Genomic DNA, 23,827 nt, shown 5'->3' with positions numbered 1-23,827 from the left:
ATTCAGCAATAATCCATTGCCAATTTGATTAATCTTTTTTTTGCAAAATTTGTGATTTTACTTTTAAGTTTTCATTTCATTTGTGTTGTTTTGCCTAAGGTTGACTGCAGGCAGACTTCATGGACAGTTTTAAAAAATAGCTTACTAATGAGCATTTTTATATTATGACATTCGTCTCCCCCTGCCCGCCCCCCCCCCAATTTTGGAGCTGTGGAATAAATTCTGGGCTAACAAGGACTCCCTTGAATTATCTTCACTTTAAAAACATAGACACTGATGTTGATAGGGTTAATAGATCTTTGGATACAAAGTTGTGGTCAGGATTATTTTCTGAGGGCCTTGTGTGAGTGGCACTTTTTGGCTGTGTCAGTGAAAGGCTTCTGCCCTCAGGGAGTTCCAGTGTGCTCTTGCTCTTAGTCACATTTTTGTTTATTTGGGACAGACTAGTTAAGGTGTGTAACTCCATCAAGAAATTTGGGAAAATATGAATTTTAAAGTTAATTGCTTTAAAAAACAATTTTCATTCTGACCAGTGTATTTTAACATAGTACATTGAGAAAAGGAAGTTAGTAAAAAAAATAAAAAAAAAAAAAAATAATAAATAGTACAGCAGTACCATAGTTCTGAGATCGGAATATATTTAAAATATTTTTAAAAAACATTAAAATTTTTTTTAAACATTATTTAAAAACATTTGTTTTTGCAGTGTTTTAAAAAAGTTTTTTTGAACTGCGTGTTTGTAATTGAAGTGAAATGATGGCAGATTCTTGTTTTTAAAAGGATGCTTATGTATTAGTAAACAAGTGCACAACTTGTAAACCTGTCATTGTGGAATCTAAATGTTACCTTTCTAGTAAGCAGACTTATTTCTGGTGAATCTTTTTCTCCCAATACAAAATGCAAATCTGTTTTACTCTAATCTTTGCAGAAAATTAAATCAAAAATCTATTTCTTACTGTGTAAACAGCAAGCTGAGGACAGGTAATAAAAGCAACAGTGAGCAAACAACAAAAAACCTTTACATTACTGAGATCACTACTGGAATGTGAAAAGCAGCACAAACTATAAATGTTCTCATTTGGCAGCTTGAGGTTGGTTACTTCCATATTTGGCCTCTGCTCAGCATTTCTTTCCTTTTAGTTCGCTCGCTCTTGATCCCTTGTTCCTGCTTTTCTATTCTTCGTGTATACACCTTCCTTCTGTGCTCTTTCTTCAGATCAGCATCTTCCGTCCGTACTTACGCCTTTCCTCTACTTCCAGCATTTAGTGCAGTGGCATATACATTCATAGGTCCTCAGTAATATTAGAATTAACTCCTTTTTGTTTGAAAACTAAAAGCATTTAATACTGGGTTCAAAAGAGAGTATATTTTTAACCAAAGAAGTGGAAAAGCATTTTGGTTATGGAAGAAATTGTTTCATAACCAACCCAGATTTAGAGAAGAAAGCCGATGATATTGGTTGTATCAGCAAGTTTGACTAATATCTCACTGTATGATTAAATATTATTAAAAATGTAGTTAGATGAACTATAGAATTTTGGTAGGGGTCATCACCTGTTTCATAATACCTAGACCTCAAATTTTAGAGTTTAAAAATATAATAAAGGCTTTCCCCCTTTATTATATTTTTAAGCCCTGGTTGATTTGACTCAGTGGATACAGTGTTCAGCCCATGGACTGAAGGATTCCGGGTTTGATTTGGTCAAGGGCATGCTCCTCAGAGCACCCACTCTGCCTCTCAAGCTCAGCGAGACTGTTATCCTCTGCTTGGGGCTTTGCTCTAGTCGGGAGTTTCAAATTACATTATGGTACTTTTAAATATTAAAATGAAACATCATCTCATCATTAGAACTCATGTATACATCTATTGGGTTCTATAATGTGCCCAAAAATTTCTTTTTCAAGGACAACAAAGGACAAATCCCTGTGATGGCAAATGTTCCTAAATTTGTTGTGTGAATGAGCTATACTTGTCATAGTTGTTCAATGAAATGTTTACTATAATAACAAAAGGAAAATAGTAATGCAAGGCTAGAACCATGTATCAAATATATATTAAAAAATAAAAAAATTATTTATTGATTTTAGAGAGAGCAAGGAAAGAAGAGAGAGAAATATCGATTTGTTTTTCACTTATTTATGCATTCATTGTTTCTCGTATGTGCCCTGACCTGGGATCAACCCCCTATAGGCCTATAGCTTTAGAGATGACACTCTAACCACTGAGCTACCAGCCAGGGCAAGGCCTTTTCTCTTGCTAAGAACACTATTGCAGCTATGAAATGGGTTTGAGAATGGTATTGTACTTGAAGTAAGTTGGAGAGCCGAAACCGGTTTGGCTCAGTGGTAGAAGCGTGGGTCTGCGGACTGAAGGTCCCAGGTTCAATTCCGGTCAAGGGCATGTACATTGGTTGAGGGCACATCCCCGGTAGGGGGTGTGCAAGAGGCAGGGGGTGTGCAAGAGGTCGGTGTTTCTCTCTCATCGATGTTTCTAGCTCTCTATCTCTCTCCCTTCCTCTCTGTAAAAATCAATAAAATATAAATAAATAAATAAAATAAATAAATAAGTTGGAGATTGCTTAAGAATTGTTAAAAATGCTTTGTAATCTAATGGTATGCAGTCTAAATGAAATGTGTTGGTAATCTTTGAGCTGTTCATTTCGTTGTCTGACAGTTTCTTTTTTAAGTGAAGAATTGAGTCGTTTTTAAGAGCTAGACATTTTATGAAGGCAGCGTTTTGCATATGAGTGTTTATATTTTGGGCAGATTCCGGAAAAGTTAATTGGGACTGCTTGTGTTCTGAGGGAAGGTAGGTAACCTCCCAGAGATCCCAATAAATAAAATGTCAAGTTTCTGTCAATATATCAAACAGAGGCCTCCATTATGGGTATTGCAGGAGAAAAATTACCATTTTAACAAATCCAAGAATGATTTAGAAATGTAATCTTTAAAAATTCATAATTTAACAAATATCTCAAGACTTTCACATTGTGGGTTTTTTTGTTTGTTTGTTTGTTTTTTTCCCTTGTGGGGGTCTCACTGTTGTTTTTTAATCTCTCTTCATTTGTGAGTGTTTAATACAGAATTTTTCAAATTGTGGATTATGACCAAAGGGGGTGTGTGTGTGTGTGTATAATTTAGGTCTTGACCCAGTTGTTGTATTCTTGGGAAGTTTTTATTGTTGGTTGGTGAACTAAATTAGAATTATTAGACTGAATTTGGAAGTAATAAGGGAGAATGTTTTTGACTTCTGTGTGTGTATGTGTGTGTGTGTGTGTGTGTGTGTGTGTGTTTATTACTGTGGGTTGTGGCCAAACAATATGAAAGCTTCTGAATTTACAGGTTTTTTTTTTAGTTTAGATCATATCACTACACGCATTTATCTATAATAATAATAAAAGCATATGCTAATTAGACCGGACGTTCTTCCGGACAACCTTCTGGATGAAGCTGCGGTGGCATGAATTTCGGGCATCGTGCCTCTAGTTAAGCTATAAAAGATATAAGGGATGAAAATGAAAAGTTGCAACAGTTTAAAAATATTAGTAACCTGAGGTATCTTACAAAATGTCAGTATTATAGACACTACCTGCCATATGTTGAGGGTTCAGAATGTACTAACACTATGCTAAGGGTTTACATTAATTATTTCATTTCATTTTCACAAGCAACCCTATGAACTGTAGGTATGTTTTTCTCCCAGCTTTATCCCTGAAGAACTGAGACTTAAGCAAGGTTATATAACAACAGATTTGCCTGGTGACCATAGACTCTTGCTCTTAACCACATGGTCAGAGGAAGGAAAATTCCTGGGCTGCCAGCAGTCAGACGTCCCTCCCTCTCACAGTCCAGGGCTCTCACAGTTCTGGACCCCTGACTCCTTACCTCCCACCACCGCTGCTGTGCTCGCCAGTCATCAGCCTGGCTTCTGGCTGAGCCAGGGGGCAGCTCCTGCATTGAGCATCTGCTCCCTGGTGATCAGTACGCATCATAACAACCAGTTGTTCTGCTGTTGGTCAATTTGTATATTAGCCTTTTATTGTGTAGGATTGCTTGTTGCCAATTCCTGACTTTTAAATGACACTCAGTAAAGCATTTTAAGAAATGGATGCCCACTTAAAGAAATGCATGACTCCAGGGAGAACCAACTGGGGAGAAATGAATAGACACATTATTATTAGATGTTAGTAGTGATGACCATTACTCTAAAATTGTCATGTCAAGTTGAGTGTCAGGAAATACAGTATGCTGAAACTCCACGTGAGCATTGTTCAGTCTGAGGAGGATGGGGATACAGAGAAATGTACACCTCAGACCTCTTTGCCCATTTGGAGCCTCCCATTAGAAATACTGTATTTGATAAGGCGAGAGGCCTGTTTTCTAACGTGTTTTAAAGGCAATTTTCTCCATTTGGTCAAATATTTATTGTTCGTTTGAAAGTGCTTTTTTCTTTTTCCTTTTTTTTTTTTTAAATATATTTTTATTGATTTTGTACAGAGAGGAAGGGAGAGAGATAGAGAGTTAGAAACATCAATGAGAGAGAGTCATCGATCAGCTGCCTCTTGCACACCTCCCACTGGGGATATGCCCGCAACCAAGGTACATGCCCTTGACCAGAATCGAACCTGGGACCCTTCAGTCCCCAAGCCAACGCTCTATCCATTGAGCCAAACCGGTCTTGGCATTTTTTCCTTTTTAAAAATAGAATTAGCTCTGGTGAGCTTGTTTGTATACTTGTATATTCAATCTGTTGAAAAAAATGTTTTTCAAAATGTCTACCTTGTTTCATCTCTAGTTAGAGCTGAGGGTTAAATAGATGTAGAGAGGTAGTCCCTGCCACCAAATATCTTTCAGTCATCTAAAGAAATACAGTAATGTGTACATACACAACTATGGTATGAGATAGAATATGAAAAATATCAGAGTTTGGTACAAGCTATTAAGGGACAGAGGACAGAGGTAGCACTTTAGTTTGGGAATGAAGGAAGACTTCATGAAGGAGGGAGTCTTAAAGGATAGATCGATTTCTAAGGATATGAACAAATATATATTAAGCAAACATCTTAAGATAAAATTTCCATATAACTAATTAAAGAAATATAAATTGTAACATTGTATTAATATTACATTTTTAATGACTTCAGTAGGTTTTTGAAAGCATGTATTATGCTCTAGTGTTAATCTGCTAAGTGATGAGACATCTGGGAAGCTTATAAAAAACAATTGGTGGAGAGAAGGGAGTCCTAATACCTGGTGACAGAGATTTCACTTTGAGTGGTGGGCACATGGTGCAATAGACAGGTCTTGTGACATTGAAGTCCTCACCTGAAACCTACTACTATATGTTCATGATGAACACTGTCACCTCGGTAAATTTAATTAAAAAAAACACACACACACACACAAAAAAAACCTGGGACCTAGAGCCCCTCCTCCCCATTCTAGAATAATTAGAATGTTTTTCGTGTATGTTAATCAATTGTTCATTACCATAGCTTTGTGAGGACACCCAGGTTTTATGTATGTACTTAGGAGATCAAATGACTTGCCCAGGAGACTAACAGAGCAGTTTGAAGTCTCAGCAATCTTGTAGAACCATGCTCTTCCTGCTTGCTTGGCTACTATGTTGAAATCAATAAATCTATCTATATCCAAAGTTTATTATAATGTTGAGAGTTGCAAAACAAGCTAGAATGGAAACCTAAGACATCCTCCATTTAGATAGCAACTAATTGCCTTTGTTTCATACCAACAGTCACTTGGAGTTAATATTCTTTATTGTTTATTTGTTTGTGGTAGTATATCCCCTTTCTTGATCCTCAGCCTAACCTCTTTGGAGGGGAGATGGAGGAATAAGAAACATTCTCTTGATTGATTGCCACAGAAGTACCCTGTTCTTGCTCTGTTCCTCTGCCTGGAGATGTCTCCTGAGCCTCTTTCCCCAAATCCTTAAGTTATTTTGGCCTTGGGTTGCCCATTCAGAGTGATGGCAGCTTTCTAGTCTTTTTTCAGTTCAGTGATCTCTATTTGGTGAAACTTTGGCTTTGAAAGAATCAAAATTTGCTGAAACTGGTTTGGCTCAGTGGATAGAGCGTTGGCCTGCAGACGGAAAGGTCCCGGGTTTGATTCCCGTCAAGGGCATGTACCTTGGTTGCGGGCGTATCCCCGGTGGGGGATGTGCAAGAGGCAGCTGATCGATGACTCTCTCTCATCGATGTTTCTGGCTCTCTATCTCTCTCCCTTCCTCTCTGTACAAAATCAATAAAATATATTTAAAAAAATAAAAATAAAAAAATAAAATGTAAAGTTTAGGGATTTCACCGATCATGGTAGTTTTCCTTTCTGTGAAATATTTGTTATTTAGCCTTAACTGTCAGGTATTAAGACATTAAAAACAATCCTTATCTCACAATTTATTCAAATATTTTACATATCAGTCAATTTTATTTTTATTTTTAAAACATACTTTTTAATTGATTTTAGAGAGGGAGAGAGAGATAGAAACACCAATGATGAGATAGAATCATTGATTAGTTTTCTTCTGCATGCCCCACAATGGGATAGGCCCACATCTGGGCATGTGCCCTTGATTGGAATCAAACCTGGGACCCTTCAGTCCATAGGCAGACACTCTATCCACTGAGTCAAACCAGCTAGGGCAATTTTATTGTTTTAAAAATGTAATTACTGCACTTTTCCTTTTTTAAACAATGTGCTTTTTTAATTTATTGATTTTTTTTTTTTTTTTTTTTTTTTTTTTTAATAGAGTAAAGAAAGGAGAGAAAGGGAAAGAATAAGGGGTGGGGAGACAGGGAAAGAGAGATCCATTTATTTATGTGTTGCTTCTGGCATGTGCCCTGACTGGAGATCGAACCCACAACCTTGGCCTATCTGGGCTGACATTCTAACCTACTGAACTACCTGGCCAGAGCTCCTAAACATTTCTTTTAGAGAAACTTCTAATTTTTTTTTTGTTGTTGTTGGTATTAAGAATGACTGGAACAATATTCTTTCAACCACCATTATTTTTTTCTGGGTACCATACTGGAAGGTTGTTGCTTTTAAAAAACACTAGATTTTCTTATGTAGTCTAAAACTGTTTTTAGGTGGTTGTTTTGGATGTTTTAGGTATGTATAGCCATAGCATTGACACCATACTATTCTAACTTTTGTTACCTAGTTTACTCTTCAATCTAGATTCAGAATAATGTTAAATAATAACAGAAGGATAGTCATTGTTGTGAACCTGATTTTAAAGGAAGTGCCTCTTGGAGGGGGGAATGCTTTAAGTCTGGAGATTGCCTGTTTAATCAGATTCATATGCATGTTTTTAAATTTTGTTATACTTCACTATTTTCTAACTAATGGCCTGGTGCAGGAAATTCGTGCATGGGGAATGGGGGTTGTTACTCAGTTCAGCCTGCACCCTCTTCAATCTGGGACCCCTTAGAAGGATGTCCTACTGCCAGTTTACAGGGATCGGGTCTAAAACGGCAGTAGGACATCCCTCTCACATTCCTCTCACATTCCGGGACTGCTGGCTCCAGCCGCTCATCTGCCTGCCTTCTTGCCCCTAATCACTTTGTCTGTCGGCCTGCTTGTTCCCAACTGCCCCCCTCCACCCCTGCCACCGGCCTGTTCTCCCCCCAAATGCCCCCCCACCAGCCAGATCACTCCTAAAATACCCCCCCTCCTCCTGTCAGCCTGCTCACTCCCAACTGCCCTCCCTGCTGGCCTCACTCCAAATTGTGTGTCCCACCCCCACCCCTGCTGTCCTAATCACCTCCAAATGACCCCCCACTGACAGCCTGCTCACCCCCAACTGGCCTCCCTGCTGGTCTGCTCACCCCCAACGCCCCTGCCTTCCCATCCTGGCCTGAAATACTTTTAAATGCTTTCAGTTAAAATATTTGAATTCTGGTGTGTGTGTTTTTTGTTTGTTTTGTTTTGAGGAAATAACACTTAATGGGTTTTTTTCTTTACAAATACTCGGAGAATCATGCAAGGATACAGCATTGCTTGCAATTCCAGGCCACAAATCTACACACACCTTTGCAACTTGTCCTGTGAGGACAGAATCTTTCATATCGCCTTTATTGTTTACTCTGACCCCCTTATATTCAGAATAAAGAAACTCAGCCATCTTTTCTCTGGGGTGACTTTCCTTGTTGGATTACTACCCCTGGGTATACTACATTCTTTCTGGCTTTGTGAATTTTCAAGTTAAAATTCCATTCTTTTGTCTTTTGAATGGAACTACCCCAAATAAAACATTTACTTAAGATTAAATATCATTGCCAAGTGTCTTGCATGTTTTATAATTACAAAGTCTAAATGTCCCTCTGAAATGATGCTAATTTTACTTTATTGAGGGATATAGATAGATTAGAAATCCAGTGACTGCCTTGAATAAAATTAACTGGTAAATGACAAAGCTTTTATTGAAAACCAATATTTTAAGCCTCTAGCCAAACTAATTCTTACAATCGTGTTGTATAATTTTATATTTTACTTTAAACTTCCTTGTAATGTGCAGTAAACTATTGAGTTGTAGAATAGAAAAAAAACATTGACAGTATTGTAGATTTTCTTAAATAATTACTGTCCCTGGGATTCCACAGTCTTTCTTTATATAAGATTAAAAATGAAAACATTTAAGCCCTTGCTGATTTGGCTTAGTGGTTAAAGCGTTGGCCTGCAGACTAAAGGGTCCCAGGTTCAATTCTGGTCAAGGGAACAAACCAGGGTTGCCTGCTCAGTCCCCAGTGGGGGGCATGCAAGAGGCAGCCAATCAATGATTCTCTCATCATTGATATTTCTTTTTTTTCCTTTTTTTCTTTTTTAATATATTTTATCGATTTTTTACAGAGAGGAAGGGAGAGAGAGAGAGAGAGAGTTAGAAATGTTGATGAGAGAGAAACGTTGACCAGCTGCCTCTTGCACACCCCCTACTGGGGGTGTGCCTGCAACCAATGTATATGCCCTTGACCGGAATCGAACCTGGGACCTTTCAGTCCGCAGACCAACGCTCTACCACTGAGCCAAACCGGTTTTGGCTAATCATTGATATTTCTATTTCACACTCCCTTTCTCTCTGAAGTCAGCAAAAAATATTTAAAAAAGAGATGTTTAAAAAAAATAAAAAACTGAGCCAAGAACCTCTTAATTATATTAAAAAAATTAAAACAATTAATTAATACACTTTGTGGGAGGATAGTTTAATTAGTCCGTTCAAAGGTTCAATCATGGCTATTACCAAGGTTTTTAAGTATTTTGAGGCATCTAATAGTATTTTTTTTGTCCTAGAATATAACATGAAAATTAATTGGAAAAAGGGATGAACCTAAATATACAGAAAACCAACTGGAATAGTTTTTAAAATGAAGATTCTTAGTCTTCATTCTCAGTATTTTGTTTTTAAATTACCTTGTTTTGGAAACAGCTTTTTTTTTTTTTTTTTTTAATCCTCACTTTGGGATATGTCCATTGATTTTTAGAGAGGGAAGAAGGGAGGAAAGAGAGAAAAATATTAATGTGAGACATAAACATCAATTGGTTGCCTCTCAAAACAAAACAAACATCAATTGATTGTCCTGATTGAAGATCAAACCCACAACCTAAGTAAGTGCCTTGACCAGGAATTAAATGGGTGTGTGTGACCTGGTGTATGTGCTGACCTCCAACAGCCACCTGGCCAGCCGAAACGACTTTATTGCATATAATACTCCCAGTATTTTTAAGAAATGTTTTTTTTACTGCTTTTTAGAGAAAGAAAGGGAGAGAGAGATAGAAATAGAAACATCAAATATGTTTTTATTGATTTTTTAGAGAGAGAGGAAGGGAGAAATAGAAACACGGATAAGAGAGAAACATCAATGAGCTGCCTCCACTTGCACGCCCCCTACTGAGGATCGAACCTGCAACCTAGGCATGTGCCCAGGTGGGGGAGGAAGGGGCAGAGGCACTTTTTTTGAGGTAACTTATGACTAAAAGCCAGTTAAGACCATGCAACAATAAGAGCAATATTTTTTGTCCTTTTCTTTGGGGGGGTGTTAATTCTCACTGGAGGATATTTTTTCAACTAATTTTTAGAGAGAGTGGAAGGGTTAGGGGGGAGAGACAGATAGACATCCATGTGAGAGACCTGGATCTATCTGTTGGTTGTGTGTGTGTGTGTGTGTGTGTGTGTGCGTGTGTGTCCGCCAAATATGCACCCTGACCCAGGGCTGGGGCTCGAAACTGCATAACAGATAATGTGCCCTTGATTGGGAATCGCACCCTAGACCCTCTGTGCATGGGCTGATGCTCTAACCACTGATTAACACCAGCCACGGCAAGATAGCCATGTTTTTCATTGGTTATTAAATATTGATTTAAAAAAATACTTATTTGGCAGTCTTAATGAAAATACAGAATAATTCTTTTCCTCATAGCGAGTAGTGGATATAAAATGATTAAAATCAAAGACATCTGGAATAGTTTTACAGTACATATTTTTTGTGGCAAGAAGTATACATTTAAGTGTGCAGTACAATATTGTTAACAACATGGACATTGTTATACAACGGATCTCTAGAACTTTTTCATCTTGCATGACTCAAACTGTATACCCGTTGAACAACTCCCTGTTTCCCCTTTCATCCCTATCCCTGGCAATCATGGTTCTACATTTTGTTTCTATGATTTTGGTTATTTTAAATACTACATGTACTAGGTAGACTCCTGTAGTATTTATATTTATGATGGGCTTATTTCACTTTTTAGCATAATGTCCTCAAGGCTTATCTATGTTGTAGCATATGAAAAAATTTCCTTTTAAAAGGCTGAATAATATTTTGTTGTGTGTGCATGCTACATTTTTTAATTCATTTATCTGTTGATGGATATTTATGTAGCTTACACATGGCTGTTGTGAAGACTGTAGCAAGGAATATGGATGTGTCACCATACCTATTTTTAAAGGCTCTATTGATTTTTTTTCTCCTGCAGATATATTCGACTTTATGGGAGAAAATTTAGCAAAGAAGATCATGTTCTTTTTGTCAAGTTATTGTATGAGCTGGTATCAATTCCAAAACTGGAAATCAGCATGATGCAGGGATTTGCTCGTCTCTTGATCAACTTGTTAAAGTAAGTCAATTTTTCTGTTATTTTGGATTTTTTCAATATTTTAGGAAATGAGAACTTTATATGTTTATTTACTTATTAAATATGTTTTTATTGATTTCAGAGAGGAAGGGAGAGGGGGAGAGAGATAGAAACCTCAATGATGAGAGAATCATTGATCAGCTGCCTTCTGCATGCCCCCTACTTGGGGATCAAGCTACAACTCAGGCATGTGCCCTTGACTGGAATCTAACCCGGGACCAGTCAGTCAGCAGGCCAATGCTCTATACGCTAAGCCAAACAGGCTAGGGCGAGAACTTTATAAGTACATCATGTGTTAATTAACCTTTTAATTAAAATTCTATGAAGCTTTCTTTTCTCTAGCCCACATTGAACTCTGTGTTGTCTGATTGTTTTATTTATACTAATTATCTTTTCTAATATAGGTTTTAAGATCCTATAGGGATCATTTATTCTTCTGCTTATCCCAGGGCACCAATCACAATGCTGGAAACTTTAAGTGAAAACAGTTAGTGTGGGAAAATAGGAAATTCATCTATAGTGATGGTAGCACAAATGAAAATGCTTTATTTTACCAATTGCTCTTTGAGGTTTGAGCAGTAGCAAGAATCTGGTGCATTGCTCTTCCTACTACCTGCTATATTATATTCTGCCAGCGGATTGCTGTGGATGAGGAAAAGCAAACCCACTGTGATGACAGCAGCATTTAACAATTGTCCTCCCTGAGTAGTATGTGTAATATGTACATACTACTTTGCACACATTCATATGTATGTGTTTACTTTTCCTAATTAGAAAAAAGGAACTTCTTTCAAGAGATGATTTGGAGCTACCTTGGAGACCACTTTATGACATGGTGGAAAGAATATTATATTCCAAGACAGAGCACCTGGGATTAAATTGGTTTCCTAAGTAAGTATTTCCATTTAAAGAACTTCTTTGGGAGCACTTGGGGGCTTTTAGGGATTTGATCTAAGTTGAGAAATACTAGGTTGAGATAATGTACATTTTGTTATACTCAATTCTATGTAACTTAACTGCTAAATAATTTTTGCCCTCTCTAAACTATATCTGAAGCTGTACTTAAGAATTTTCCGCCAAAATATTTCTAACAGCTAACATCACCATAATGGTCAAAGAAAGCAAGAGGTTTTGTTTGAAATCTATTATCTTGTCATTAAAAGTAATCCATATTTGGCATTCTTCACAAAACATTCGCATGTATTTTAATTCTTTTAAGTAAAATGAATGCCTTAAGAAGAAGAGCTTTGCATATTCCATGGGGCACACCCACCCAGTTGAAGAAGCATCAATTTTAGTGTTTGACTTTTCTGAGAGCACAAACTATTCAGTGTACAGTCCCTAGTTTATGTTATTTTCTACTGGTGTTTAGGCATACTGAGTTTATAAATCCCTGGCTGATTATGGCTTCTTGTTCATGCAGCATGTCTCTTCCAAATCTCTAATTTTGGTATTTTTTGTTTTTATTCTGAATTAACGGCTCTTTTAGTTATTTTCCTTTTTCGCTTTTATAAATTCTTTAACGATTCTTTAATGATTAAGTCTTTAATGATCGATTTCTGTGGTTTCACTCTCAATCCTACACATTGACATTATCTTATTACTTCTTGTAGCCTCCTCAGTTCAGTTCATTTAATCTATGATTAATCCTCAGGCTTCACTTAAGTGAGCAGTCATTTTTGTAGAATTTTTTGAAAATCATGGCAGATGGCAGATTTTAAGAGCTTTTTGGGTAATAGATAAGTAAGTAGTGAAATGATATAAATGGAAAGAGTAAAAAAGAAAATGACCATAGTTGATCTTAAACTTAGGCCCTAATTGGATTTTGGAGAGTGATCACAAATAGAGTGGTCATTTATTTCCTGAAGATTTCATGTATTAAAACAAGGAAACTCATTTTTCAATCATAAAACTAGAAAATTCATCATGAAACTAAATAGTACAATATTCAGATGTTTGTATAAATAATATGAAAACCCAAAGTTTAAAATAAAAGCTGTGTTGTAAAGATTCCTTATGAGTTTTTGTTTGAAGGAGCATGCCATAGACTGGATTATTTATAAAATACGAGCCCATTGAAGTTTGTACTAGAATCACCATTTCATAGATTTCTGGGACCTCTAAACTGTGTTCAAAATTAGCTCTCTTTCTGAGAATTTCCTGGCTGATTCTTTTTGGCTACCTCTGAAAGTCTTTGGTAAATTAAGACAATTTCTTCTTCCTTAATAAGTCATTTCCTGCTTCTTCATAACCAAGTTCCACACTTCTTGCCCTGGCGGTTGTACCTTTGCAAAGGCAGCCACTTCCTTTCAGATCCTGTGTGGCTGTTTTCCTGGAAGTGTTGTTGGAGCTTATCTCTAAGTGTCAGTCAGTGCTTATAGTTCCTCCCTGATTCTTGATACTGTGCTTGTTGCCTTGCCTTTCCCTGAAGCTTCACATCATCCTTGCCCCTTTGTGGAGACCCCTTTCTTAAAAGTTTTACCGTGGCTATTCTTGGTGTCTTAAAGAAACATTTTGTCTGTGTTGAAATTTTTGTATGTTTAAAACAGTGATTCTCAACTCTAACAGACTCAGCATCCCCTTTTCTATTTTGTAGTTAACTATTTTAAATGAAATTTATAAGTAGTATAACCTATCTATGCTCGTTATCTACACTCAGTGACACAAATATCAATGTCTTCATCACAGAAGAGAAATAATAGGAAAGTCATTTATTATGAAAACAATACAGGGTGGGGCAAAAGTAGGTTTACAGTTGTTTGTATGGAAAATAATACAATAATTAATAATAATACAAGAATATGCTCTGTGTTTCATATACTCGAAACTGTAAAGCTACTTTTGTCCCACCCTGTATGTTTGAAACATACAGATTATTACATTAAAAAAGACACATTGTGATATTCAGATTTTGCATCTACTTATGATGTGTTTGGATTTAAAAGAAAAGTTTAGAACATATAGTATTCTGTATAAGAAGTACAAGACTTGAAAGAATAGCATTATGAGTGAACTTTAAAATAAAAGCTAGTGCCAGGATAAAGAATAACATAAGATTTAATTAAGTATGATGGTAGAGAAAGGGAAATAACTTTTCAGGCTACTGAACTTCTGAGAAAAAAGAAAGTTCCTAGTGTCACAGATCTGCTGGCCTTATTTGTAACATGGTGTCATTATTTTCTATGTAATGATGTTGGTGAAGTTATTTTGTATCAGGAAACATTGTTTTTAACCATTTCTACATGTGAGGAATTATAGGCAAAGGATGAATTACTAAAAGAAACATTAATTTGTGAAGGCAGAGAGAATTTGTGCAGTAGACTTCTGGGGTGAATATCAGAGTAAGATTGAAAACTAACCAGATAATGCCAAAATGAATAAATAATGTCAATACATAATTTTTACAAGATAAATTGCCCTATGTGCCATATGAAAAAGGTTTACAGTAATTTACAGCATTTTAACAAAAAGGTTACCAATGAAATTCTATATCCTTGTGTTTTGTGTGTCTAATTGCCAAGGTAATGAATGATACTTAGTATTCTAAGACTGTTGTAACAGTCTTAGTTACATATTTGTATGCAACAGCTACACAATGGTATTGACAAATCAGGTGTTGCAATTGGAATTTCCACTTGTGGTGTGATTCTTTCTTCCTTTTCCTTTTCCTTTTCATTTTTCTTTCCCTTTCCCTTTTCCTTTTCCTTTTCCTTTTCCTTTTCCTTTCCTTTTCTTTCCTTCCTTAATAATGAATAACCCCCTTATAAAAATTTCAACAAAACAAAGTAGTACAGCCTTGTTCAGTTTACATTGGTTGTATTCCCAGAAGAACCAGTGTTCATTAAAACTGCAAAAATACTAAATGTTTAAAGCAGTGAACTTTTAGGTTGGACATTTGAAGGTCTTGCACCAATTTTTTGTTGTGTCTTGCTATTCCATGAATTGCAGGATTATCTAATATACTTGGGTTCTGCCCCAATGGTCGTGATGATTAAAAATGTCCTATGCATTTCCCAAATGCTCCCTTTATATGGTTAAAGGGCCTGAGTTTGCCGCCTCTTATCTTCTATCCAGACAATCAAAAGTTTTCTGCTTCATTAACCAGTCCCTCCTCTTTTCTTATCACTGGTCCAGCACTCTTTGCTTTCTCTTTTCTTTTTTTAAATCTCTAAGGCACTGGACTTCTAGTATCCAAATCATTATGTATTTTTCCCCTGTGTTGGGCTTATTAGGTAAAATAAAAATTCTTCCCTATATGTCTCTTGACTAAAATTGATGCAGTAGGCAGATGAATGAAACATACTGTTCCAGTGGCTTGGACTACTCTCACACAAGGCTGTGAACCTCCACTAAACAGCGCACGTGAAATGGAGCTCTATTGCTGCATGACCTTTTTAAAATGGTAATGTGTTCTAATTTGAAAGGGTCAGAAAGAAGACCGGGTGGTTGATTGTTGTATGTGCCCTGACCGGCGGGGGTCTAACCCATAGCCTTGGTATATCAGGACAATGCTCCAGTCTAACCAACTGAGATGCCCAGCTAGGGCCACACTTAGCCTTGATTTTAAAATCGGAGGAACCTGGTATTCCTGGTTCTTTAAACTAGGGGTGTCGAACTCAATCAGAGAAGGGGCCAAAATCTAAAATCCAGCCTAAATCGCGGGCCAAATGGTTTACTGAACAGTCATAAACTGACAATGTCATAAACTGACAGCGGAGTGCAGTGATGACAGCGCGGTGCGGGCCACATTGCAAGGCCTGGCGGGCTGGATTTGGCCCGCGGGCCTTGTGTTTGACACATGTGCTTTAAACAGAAAGGTTAGATATAGAACAGTGGAGTAGTTATATGATAGTACTTTTACTTTCTTTTCCTCTGTCTACTGAATTTCTAAGGCAGAATCATTTAAACATTTAAAAATGTATTTTTCTACATAAGATTCTATTTAGCACACGAGTATAGCAAGTGTTTATAGTCAGGAATAAAATTAAGAGTCTACAAATACTTTATTACAGAAAATTTCTTAAAGAACCCTTTAATACGGCATATTTTTGAAATTGGCATTTTGAGTATTTTCATCTTAGATGTGTTCTGACATATTTTGAAGCAATTTTGTCAGCTGTCGGCATGTGTTCTTACTAATTTTAGAATACTATTTTTGTAATCAAAAGTGAAAGGTTGCTTCACTTGTTAAGTTTGTCTTTCAAGTCTTAAACTCATGTGCCTTAATGTGTTTTTCCTTGAAACCACTGCTTTAGAGAAAATGCAAGGCAACACGCTTTCAAACGAGTTTTGTTGTTTGGAGCAAGGATTATTAAATTTCTCCTTTTTCTTTTTCCCCTTTATCTTCCTCCTTCTGTCTTTCTGTCTTTTGCTTCAGAGACAAAGACCCTTTTTATTCTTATCTGTTGGTACTTTATACTGGAGAAACAATGTAGGTTTTAAATATATATATGTATGTATGTATATATATATATATATATACACACACACACACACATATGTATATATATATTTCAATGATGAAAGATCAACATTGGAAAAGAATTAGGTAGTTGTGAACTTATACTTGCAACATAATTGCTTCTAGTTTACTTCATAAAAGAAGCATTTGAATCTTAATTGGCATGGTGTTATTTCACAAAACAAAGTTCCATATGCTTAATTGGAGTAGCATATTGCGAGTTACAAATGTAGGCAGCACACACTAAGGAAGGGTATTGCTACTAACAAAATGTGAGGGTGATTATGCATAGATTAGCTTTTACAAAATGGGGATGGACAATTCATATTTGGATTATGTATTTAAATGTATTTAGTCTTATCACTACCTGTTTTCAGAATTGTTTGGTGTTTAAAGGATTTTCATATTTGTATCATGAGTAGTTTGGGCCTGTATAACTCATTTTTTTACTTTTTAAAAATATTTCTTAAGTGTATCTATTTTTCTTTTAGGTATATTCTAAGGCAGTGATTCTCAACCTTCCTAATGCCACAACCCTTTAATATAGTTCCTCATTTGTGGTGACCCCCAACCATAAAATTATTTTTGTTGCTACTTCATAACTAATTTTGCTACTGTCCGATGGTCTTAGGCGATCCTGCTAGCGGTTCTCAACCTGTGGGTCATGATGGTAGAGGCTAAGACCATCGGAAAACACAGATATTTACATTACAATTCATAACAGTAGCAAAATTACAGTTATGAAGTAGCAATGAAAAAGATTTTATGCTTGGGGGTCACCACAACACGAGGAACTGTATTAAAGGGTCACGGCATTAGGAAGGTTGAGAACCACTGTAGGGATCAAATCATTTTTCATATTAATTTGCCTCTGGAAAAATTTATATTTTCCTTTTCTGGTACTTGTTCTAAATGGCATTTTAATTAGTGCTCTTATCTTTAAGATATAGTTAAATCTTTTGATCCCCCTTCAACACATGGCAATAACGTGGTCTTAACCTCTGTTGGGAGTTTGATACATGTAGCCACATCTAAACTCAAGTTACTGGTAGTAACCACAGATTGATCTCTAGCGACAGAATTTAACATGGTGATGAAGTGATATAAGTAATTTCTTTGAGGATCTGTTGAAATTTAAAATAGTTTACAGTTTTTTTTAATTAACTATTAATATGGTATTTATAATGATTCCTTAAAGTAAATTTTTATTGATTTCAGATATAATTATTTTTAACACAGTATTTGAGGATCATTTTACATGCTTTTAAAAAAGTTCTACTTTAATTTTATTTGGAAATTAGCGACTAGGTGGCTAATTTTTATTAATGACTATAATCAGGTTTCTTCTAAAAGTTGTCTTTGTGGCCCTGGCTGGGTAGTACAGTTGGTTAGAGCAGTGTCCCAATATGCCAAGGTTGTGGATTCAGTCTCCGGTCAGGAGACATTCAAGAGTTAACCAGTGAATGCATAAATATGTGGAACAAATCAATGTTTTTCTCTCTCCCCGTTCCCCTCCTCTCTCTCTCTAAAATCAACTTTAAAAAAAATATGAAAAGTTGTCTATGCTGCAATGATCTCTTCTTAGAAAGCAATTTAAAAAACTATTTAGTTCATGTTGATTAGGTTTGCTGTCACAGCAGTTTTGCATTTAAAAATATATATTTTATTGAATTTTTTACAGAGAGGAAGGGAGATCGATAGAAAGTTAGAAATATTGATCAACTGCCTCCTGCACACTCCCTACGGGGGTGTGCTTGACCAGAATCGAACCTGGGACCTTTCAGTCCACAGGCCAACGCTCTATTCACTGAGCCAAACCGGTTAGGGCATGTCACAGTAGTTTTGCATGCTCTTTTTTACACAATGGTCAGGATTAGGACAACTCTTCTTTTTTAGCTAGGTGTTTGTTTTTTAAGATTTTTTAAAAATTGATTTTTAAAGAGAAAAACATCGATGTGAGAGTGAGACATTGATCAGCTGCTTCCTGCACGCTCCCTCCCGGGGATGGAGCCAGAAGCCCAGGCTTCTGTCCTGACCTGGAACGGAACCTGCCAGGGCCAGACAATTTCTTAACATTTGGCATAGAGGCATACTTTTTAAAAAAAGTGATTATAATGGAAAAATCAATGCCAATGCTACGTCATTGACGATGATGTTACACTTTATTTATATTCATTTGTTATGGTAAAATTACCCCAATTTCTGTGAAGTGGCTGTGAAAAATGACTACTTGCTGATTTACTAAGCAATATTAGATTTTTTTTTAATTAAAAAAAGTTTTTTATTAATTTGGGGGAGAGAGAGAGAACATCAATAATGAGAGAGAATCATCAATCTGCTACCTCCTGCATGCCCCCTACTGTGGATCAACGCCACATTTGCCCTGACCAGGAATTGAACTGTGACCTCATGATTCATAGGTCATCCACTGATCCTTACCCTTTGGGCTATTAGATCTTAAAAGATTAGATATGAGAGAGATGGAAAGTGTTTGACTGATTGATGGTGGACTCGTTTAGATTTAGAGAAAGCAGGTAAAATTGAGTTATTGTAAATTAAATGTTAAGTACATTCTTAAGGGAAAAAAAATACTGTATAAGCAATCTCCATTAAATTATAAGTAACTTAAGGCAGAGAGGTATATAGAATATACCAAGATTATAGTTTCCCTTGTTTTTAGTTGAAAACCAAATAGGACTATTCTAAATTCAAGTTTTAGTTCAAGAATTGTCAAGTGACACTGAAAATACTTCTAGCTATGGGCATTCCACCTCACCCTCACCTTGAACATATCATTTGCTGTACATTTCTTTGTATTTAAAGTGAATGTTGTCCCAATAATTAGGCAAGGGAGGAGGTAGGAAGAGAAATATTTAAGTTTGTAAAAATGCACGTTCTTAGTAATTAGAATAGCTAGAGACCAAATTTTCTGGTTTTCCTTGGGCCTCCCTGCTCCATCTATCTATATATATAAAAGCTTAAGTGACCATTCGACCGGCCGACTGGTAGCTGTGAAGTGCATTGACCACCAGGGGGCTGACGTTTAACGCAGGAGCTGCCAAACTTCGGTGACGTGGCTGCTGTGGTTCTTGGGTGACACCTTGAACCAGAAGAGGAGGGAGCCTGATTCCGAGGCACATCGCCTGAGAGCAATCCAGGACCCCTCAGGGAATGGCAGACAGCCAGTTTCGGCCCAGTTCCGATAGGCCAGGCTGAGGTACCCCGTTAATGCACGGATCCGTGCTCTGGGCCTCTAGTATCTCATAGTTTCTTTAGTGATGTCATCATAGGGATTATAAAGAATGTCATCATAAGGTAATTGCAGTCCAGAGAGGAAAATTGACACACTCATTTGTGGAATCTGGGACAAGAGCTCAAGAACTGGGACAACAATTTACTTTCTGCCCTAATAAGTAGGGTGACCTCTGGGGAAGGAATTTCCTATTTTGATATGATTTTCTAAATCATAAATTAATAGCTACCCAGAGACAGGAGGATAGATATAAAAACAAAATGAGCACAAAAATCATTATTTTTTAAATATGTTTTTATTTCAGAGAGAGAGAGAGAAAACATCAATGATGAAAGAGAGCCATTGATTGGCTGCCTCCTGCCTGCAACCCCAGGCATGTGCCCTGACCGGGAATCAAACCAGTGACCTCTTGGCTCCTGGGTCGATGCTCAACTGCTGAGCCACACCAGCTGGGCTAAAAATTAATTCTTAAGGAAATTGAAAATATGAATTATTTTGGCTGTGTATGAAATAATTATTATCATTTATTGTGATTAATTCTGGGCCAGATAGCTGCTTACTTTGCATTACCTCATTTAATTTTTACAACAGCCTTATGAGAGGTAGGTATTGTTACTCTTATAGAAAAAACTGAGGCTATAATATTACACTAGTACATAGCATAACTGGTATTCAAATTCAGATGTGTCTGACTCTAAGCCAAGCTGTGAACCACACTACATGATATACTAGGGCTTTCTTTTTTAAAAAAATATATTTTATTTATTTTTTACAGAGAGGAAGAGAGAGAGAGAGAGAGAGAGAGTTAGAAACATCAATGAGAGAGAATAATTGATCAGCTGCCTCTTGCACACCCCGCATTGGGGATGTGCCCACAACCAAGGTACATGCCTTTGACTAGAATCTAATTTGGGACCTTTCAGTCCGCAGGCTGATGCTCTATCCACTGAGCCAAACTGGTTTAGGCTAGGGCTTTCTTTTCAACTTAACATGCCTTTATAAGAGGAAATAGGGTACGAGAAACCCATTCAAAACTTAGTCCATCTATATGTAGATCCCTTCTGATTTAAAAGGAGAGTGTTTTGATTTGTTACCACTTTAGTGTTATAAATTTCCAGCAATTGGAAAAGTTTGTAGTGATAATTCACTCCCTCTAAAAATTAGTAAACATAGTCTAGTAGCATCTAGCCTTAACCTTTTATTTTATTTTTAAACAGAAGCATTGTTTCCTTCATCTTGAGAGATTACAAGAATCACAAAAGGTCACTATACAGATATCACAGGTTAGAGAGATTGTACCCTTTTCTGGATAAAGAGCATAAGTCCAATGGCACAGCCTTATATATATAAGAATGGGTTGAAATTTACTTTATTGAGATGAACTAAATCACATTCCCACATACCCTATTCCTCTTATTGAATAGAGAGCTACCACGTATTATAATTAACCTCCTATTCTGAAGAGTGAAGGGAACTGGACAAAACATAGCTAGCTATGCAGCTTTTTATGACTTGCTTTCTAAAATTATTTCCCCCATTACATGAAAGTTTGTTTGTAGTATATAAAAGTTACCAGTAAAAATAGCAGGTTTTCTGTGTTACTCTCAAATGAGGTGCCACAGAAATAATAAAATAAATGAAAAGTTATGAACACAAACTTCAGAAATTGTAGAAATTATAGATCTTCTGTTTATATCATTGGGCAGAAAGTTTACCCTTTTAGAATTTTCTTTTCTAAATGTGCTTAAGTTAATCTGATATTTATTTTGGAACAAGATGGCTCTTTAAACTTCGCTTATTAATTTGTTTCTAAATGTGATTCGTCAGTCCAAAGTAAAAGATTTAAAGATCTGTGCTCTTTATTTCCCTGATAGAAAATGTTTATTGAGCATTGTAAGTAAGTAAATAAATCAAGTATAAATATAGATGAACACATAGCCTTGTTATTAGTCTTTTGGCAGTGCCCAGAAGAAGAAAAAAATCATAGCCGTGGTCTTTAGGAAGATTTATTTATTTATCTGTTTATTTACCTCTCACGGTGGGGGGGAGAGGGGAGACATTGATGTGAGAGAAAATCATTGATCAGTTTCCTCCTGTATATGCACCCTGACCAGGGCCAGGGATTGAAGCCTCAACCTTTTGGTGTGTGGGCTGATGCTCCAACCAACTGAGCCACATCCAACAGAGCTTGCTGAGCTTTTTTTATGAGGGAAGATAAAACCTCTCTGATAATCAGAGGAAATACTCCATAATTGCTCTCTAGCCATATGGTCATATTTTTATTTTCAGATTATGAGTTGTAGTCTGGTTTCCTCTCCAGTTAATTGTTTCCTGAGTAGTTTGTAAACTAAAGAGGATTTATATTTCTTTAAGTAATAAAACTAGTTTTCTCTCCTGGTTATACGATACATTGATTACTTGAAAATACAGAGTTGGGTTTATATTAGTCCTTGAAATTTCTTTGCAGATTAGTTCTTAAGCTTTCAGAGAAATTGGGTAGACTTCTGGATTTAAGAATTTCAAGAAGCTTATTGGGAAAATGTCAGGTTGGAAGTACTGCCTGAAAGTTCCCCTTCCCCCAGTAACTTTTTCCTTGAGATTTGGGGACTTGCTTTATTTTTATTTGTACACATCATACTATAAGTACTCACATTTTTATTTTAAAATTCCACTTCACAATTACCTACTGCCCCTTTGCTTTATTTATTTGAATTTGACCTTTATTTGACTGTGGTCCAGTTAATATTTTAAAAATTCCATTCTCTTCTTGTGTGTTTAAACTATTAATAACACAGAAATGTTCATTATAAATTAATATACAAATATTTGTTTTCCATATTCACTTGAACCACCTACAAGTTGGAAAATAAGTTGGTGCTTTTAATGTTACTCAACTAATGAAGTTCCCTGGATTGTTATAGAACTCTCATCAGTTGGTTAGAGAAAAGGAGTTTTGGCAGTTGTTGTTAGGAGCACACTAAATTTTGTCTGCCATTTTGATATAAAAGCACTTGAATAAAAATTTAAAATTACTCTCTGAAGTTTTAAGCCCCTGAGCATATTCTTTGATGTGTTGAGAAGTTTGGTCATTGCTGCCTACTTTGTAATGATTGAATATGATTTGTCCTTTTCCTACTTTTCTTCCCTTTAGTTTACAGCAGAGAATTAGCAAAGGAAAGAGTAGATTATGGAGTTTAGGTACTTAATCCTTACACTTCAGTCTATATGAAAGAGGAGGATTAGCAATTGCATGTACACAGAAAATATCTAAGTTCATGAGCATATCTAGAGTCTTTTTTTATTAATTGAATTAGATGTGTTCTTAAAATACATTGAACTAATTTATCAAATGGCTTTCCCCCCCAGTTCTGTAGAAAATGTTCTCAAAACACTCGTGAAAAGCTGCCGACCGTAAGTAGCTCCTCAATTTATATAAAGCCTCATGTTGTTTCTATGGGCCTTTCCCTGTCTTTAATTTGCTTTGAAGAGGAAATTAAAGGTATAAATAGTTTCTGACCTTGTGATGATAGTCAACATGTCATTTCCAACTCTTGAACTGAAATTTTTATATTTCGTTTATAAATTTAGAAAATTTTAAATGGTTTACCAGTCACCAACTATAAAATAAGAATGCCATAATTTACATATAATCACATTAGTTTTAAAGGTTATCCTAGGTTATTGTTAGTTAGCTAAAAACAACTTTTTCAAAATGGGCATTGTAGGGGAATTGCATTAAAATTGAGTGTGACAAGAAGATGTGGTTCATACATTTTTTCTAGTGTGTTCTCTTTCAGTAGAATATTTGCCTTTAGCTTCCATATTTTATTTAAATATAAATATGTATAGAATTTAGTATTAATATTTGTCCAGTTCTTTGGACTTAGATATATTTTCTGACTCTTGTTTATGACATTGTTCTCAGACTACTTATCCTACTATGGATACGGGGAACTCTTTTGAA

The 23,827-nt window shown here is 36.1% G+C and overlaps 1 protein-coding gene across 2 annotated transcripts in view; it reads left to right on the top strand.

Moving 5' to 3' along the window:
* Positions 1-23,827, top strand: part of PSME4 (proteasome activator subunit 4) — an 85,460-nt gene that overhangs the window by 5,192 nt on the left and 56,441 nt on the right. For both annotated transcript variants that reach the window (XM_084900798.1, XM_084900799.1), the window contains exons 2-4: positions 10,991-11,131; positions 11,924-12,040; positions 23,230-23,274. In XM_084900798.1, the coding sequence (XP_084756924.1) occupies positions 10,991-11,131; positions 11,924-12,040; positions 23,230-23,274 (303 nt within the window). The remainder of the gene's footprint in view (positions 1-10,990; positions 11,132-11,923; positions 12,041-23,229; positions 23,275-23,827) is intronic.

The sequence above is a fragment of the Pipistrellus hanaki genome (genome assembly GCF_964339955.1).
Source record: "Pipistrellus hanaki genome assembly, chromosome: 12".
NCBI lineage: Eukaryota > Metazoa > Chordata > Mammalia > Chiroptera > Vespertilionidae > Pipistrellus > Pipistrellus hanaki.
This window is presented reverse-complemented; position numbering and strand designations above follow the sequence as displayed.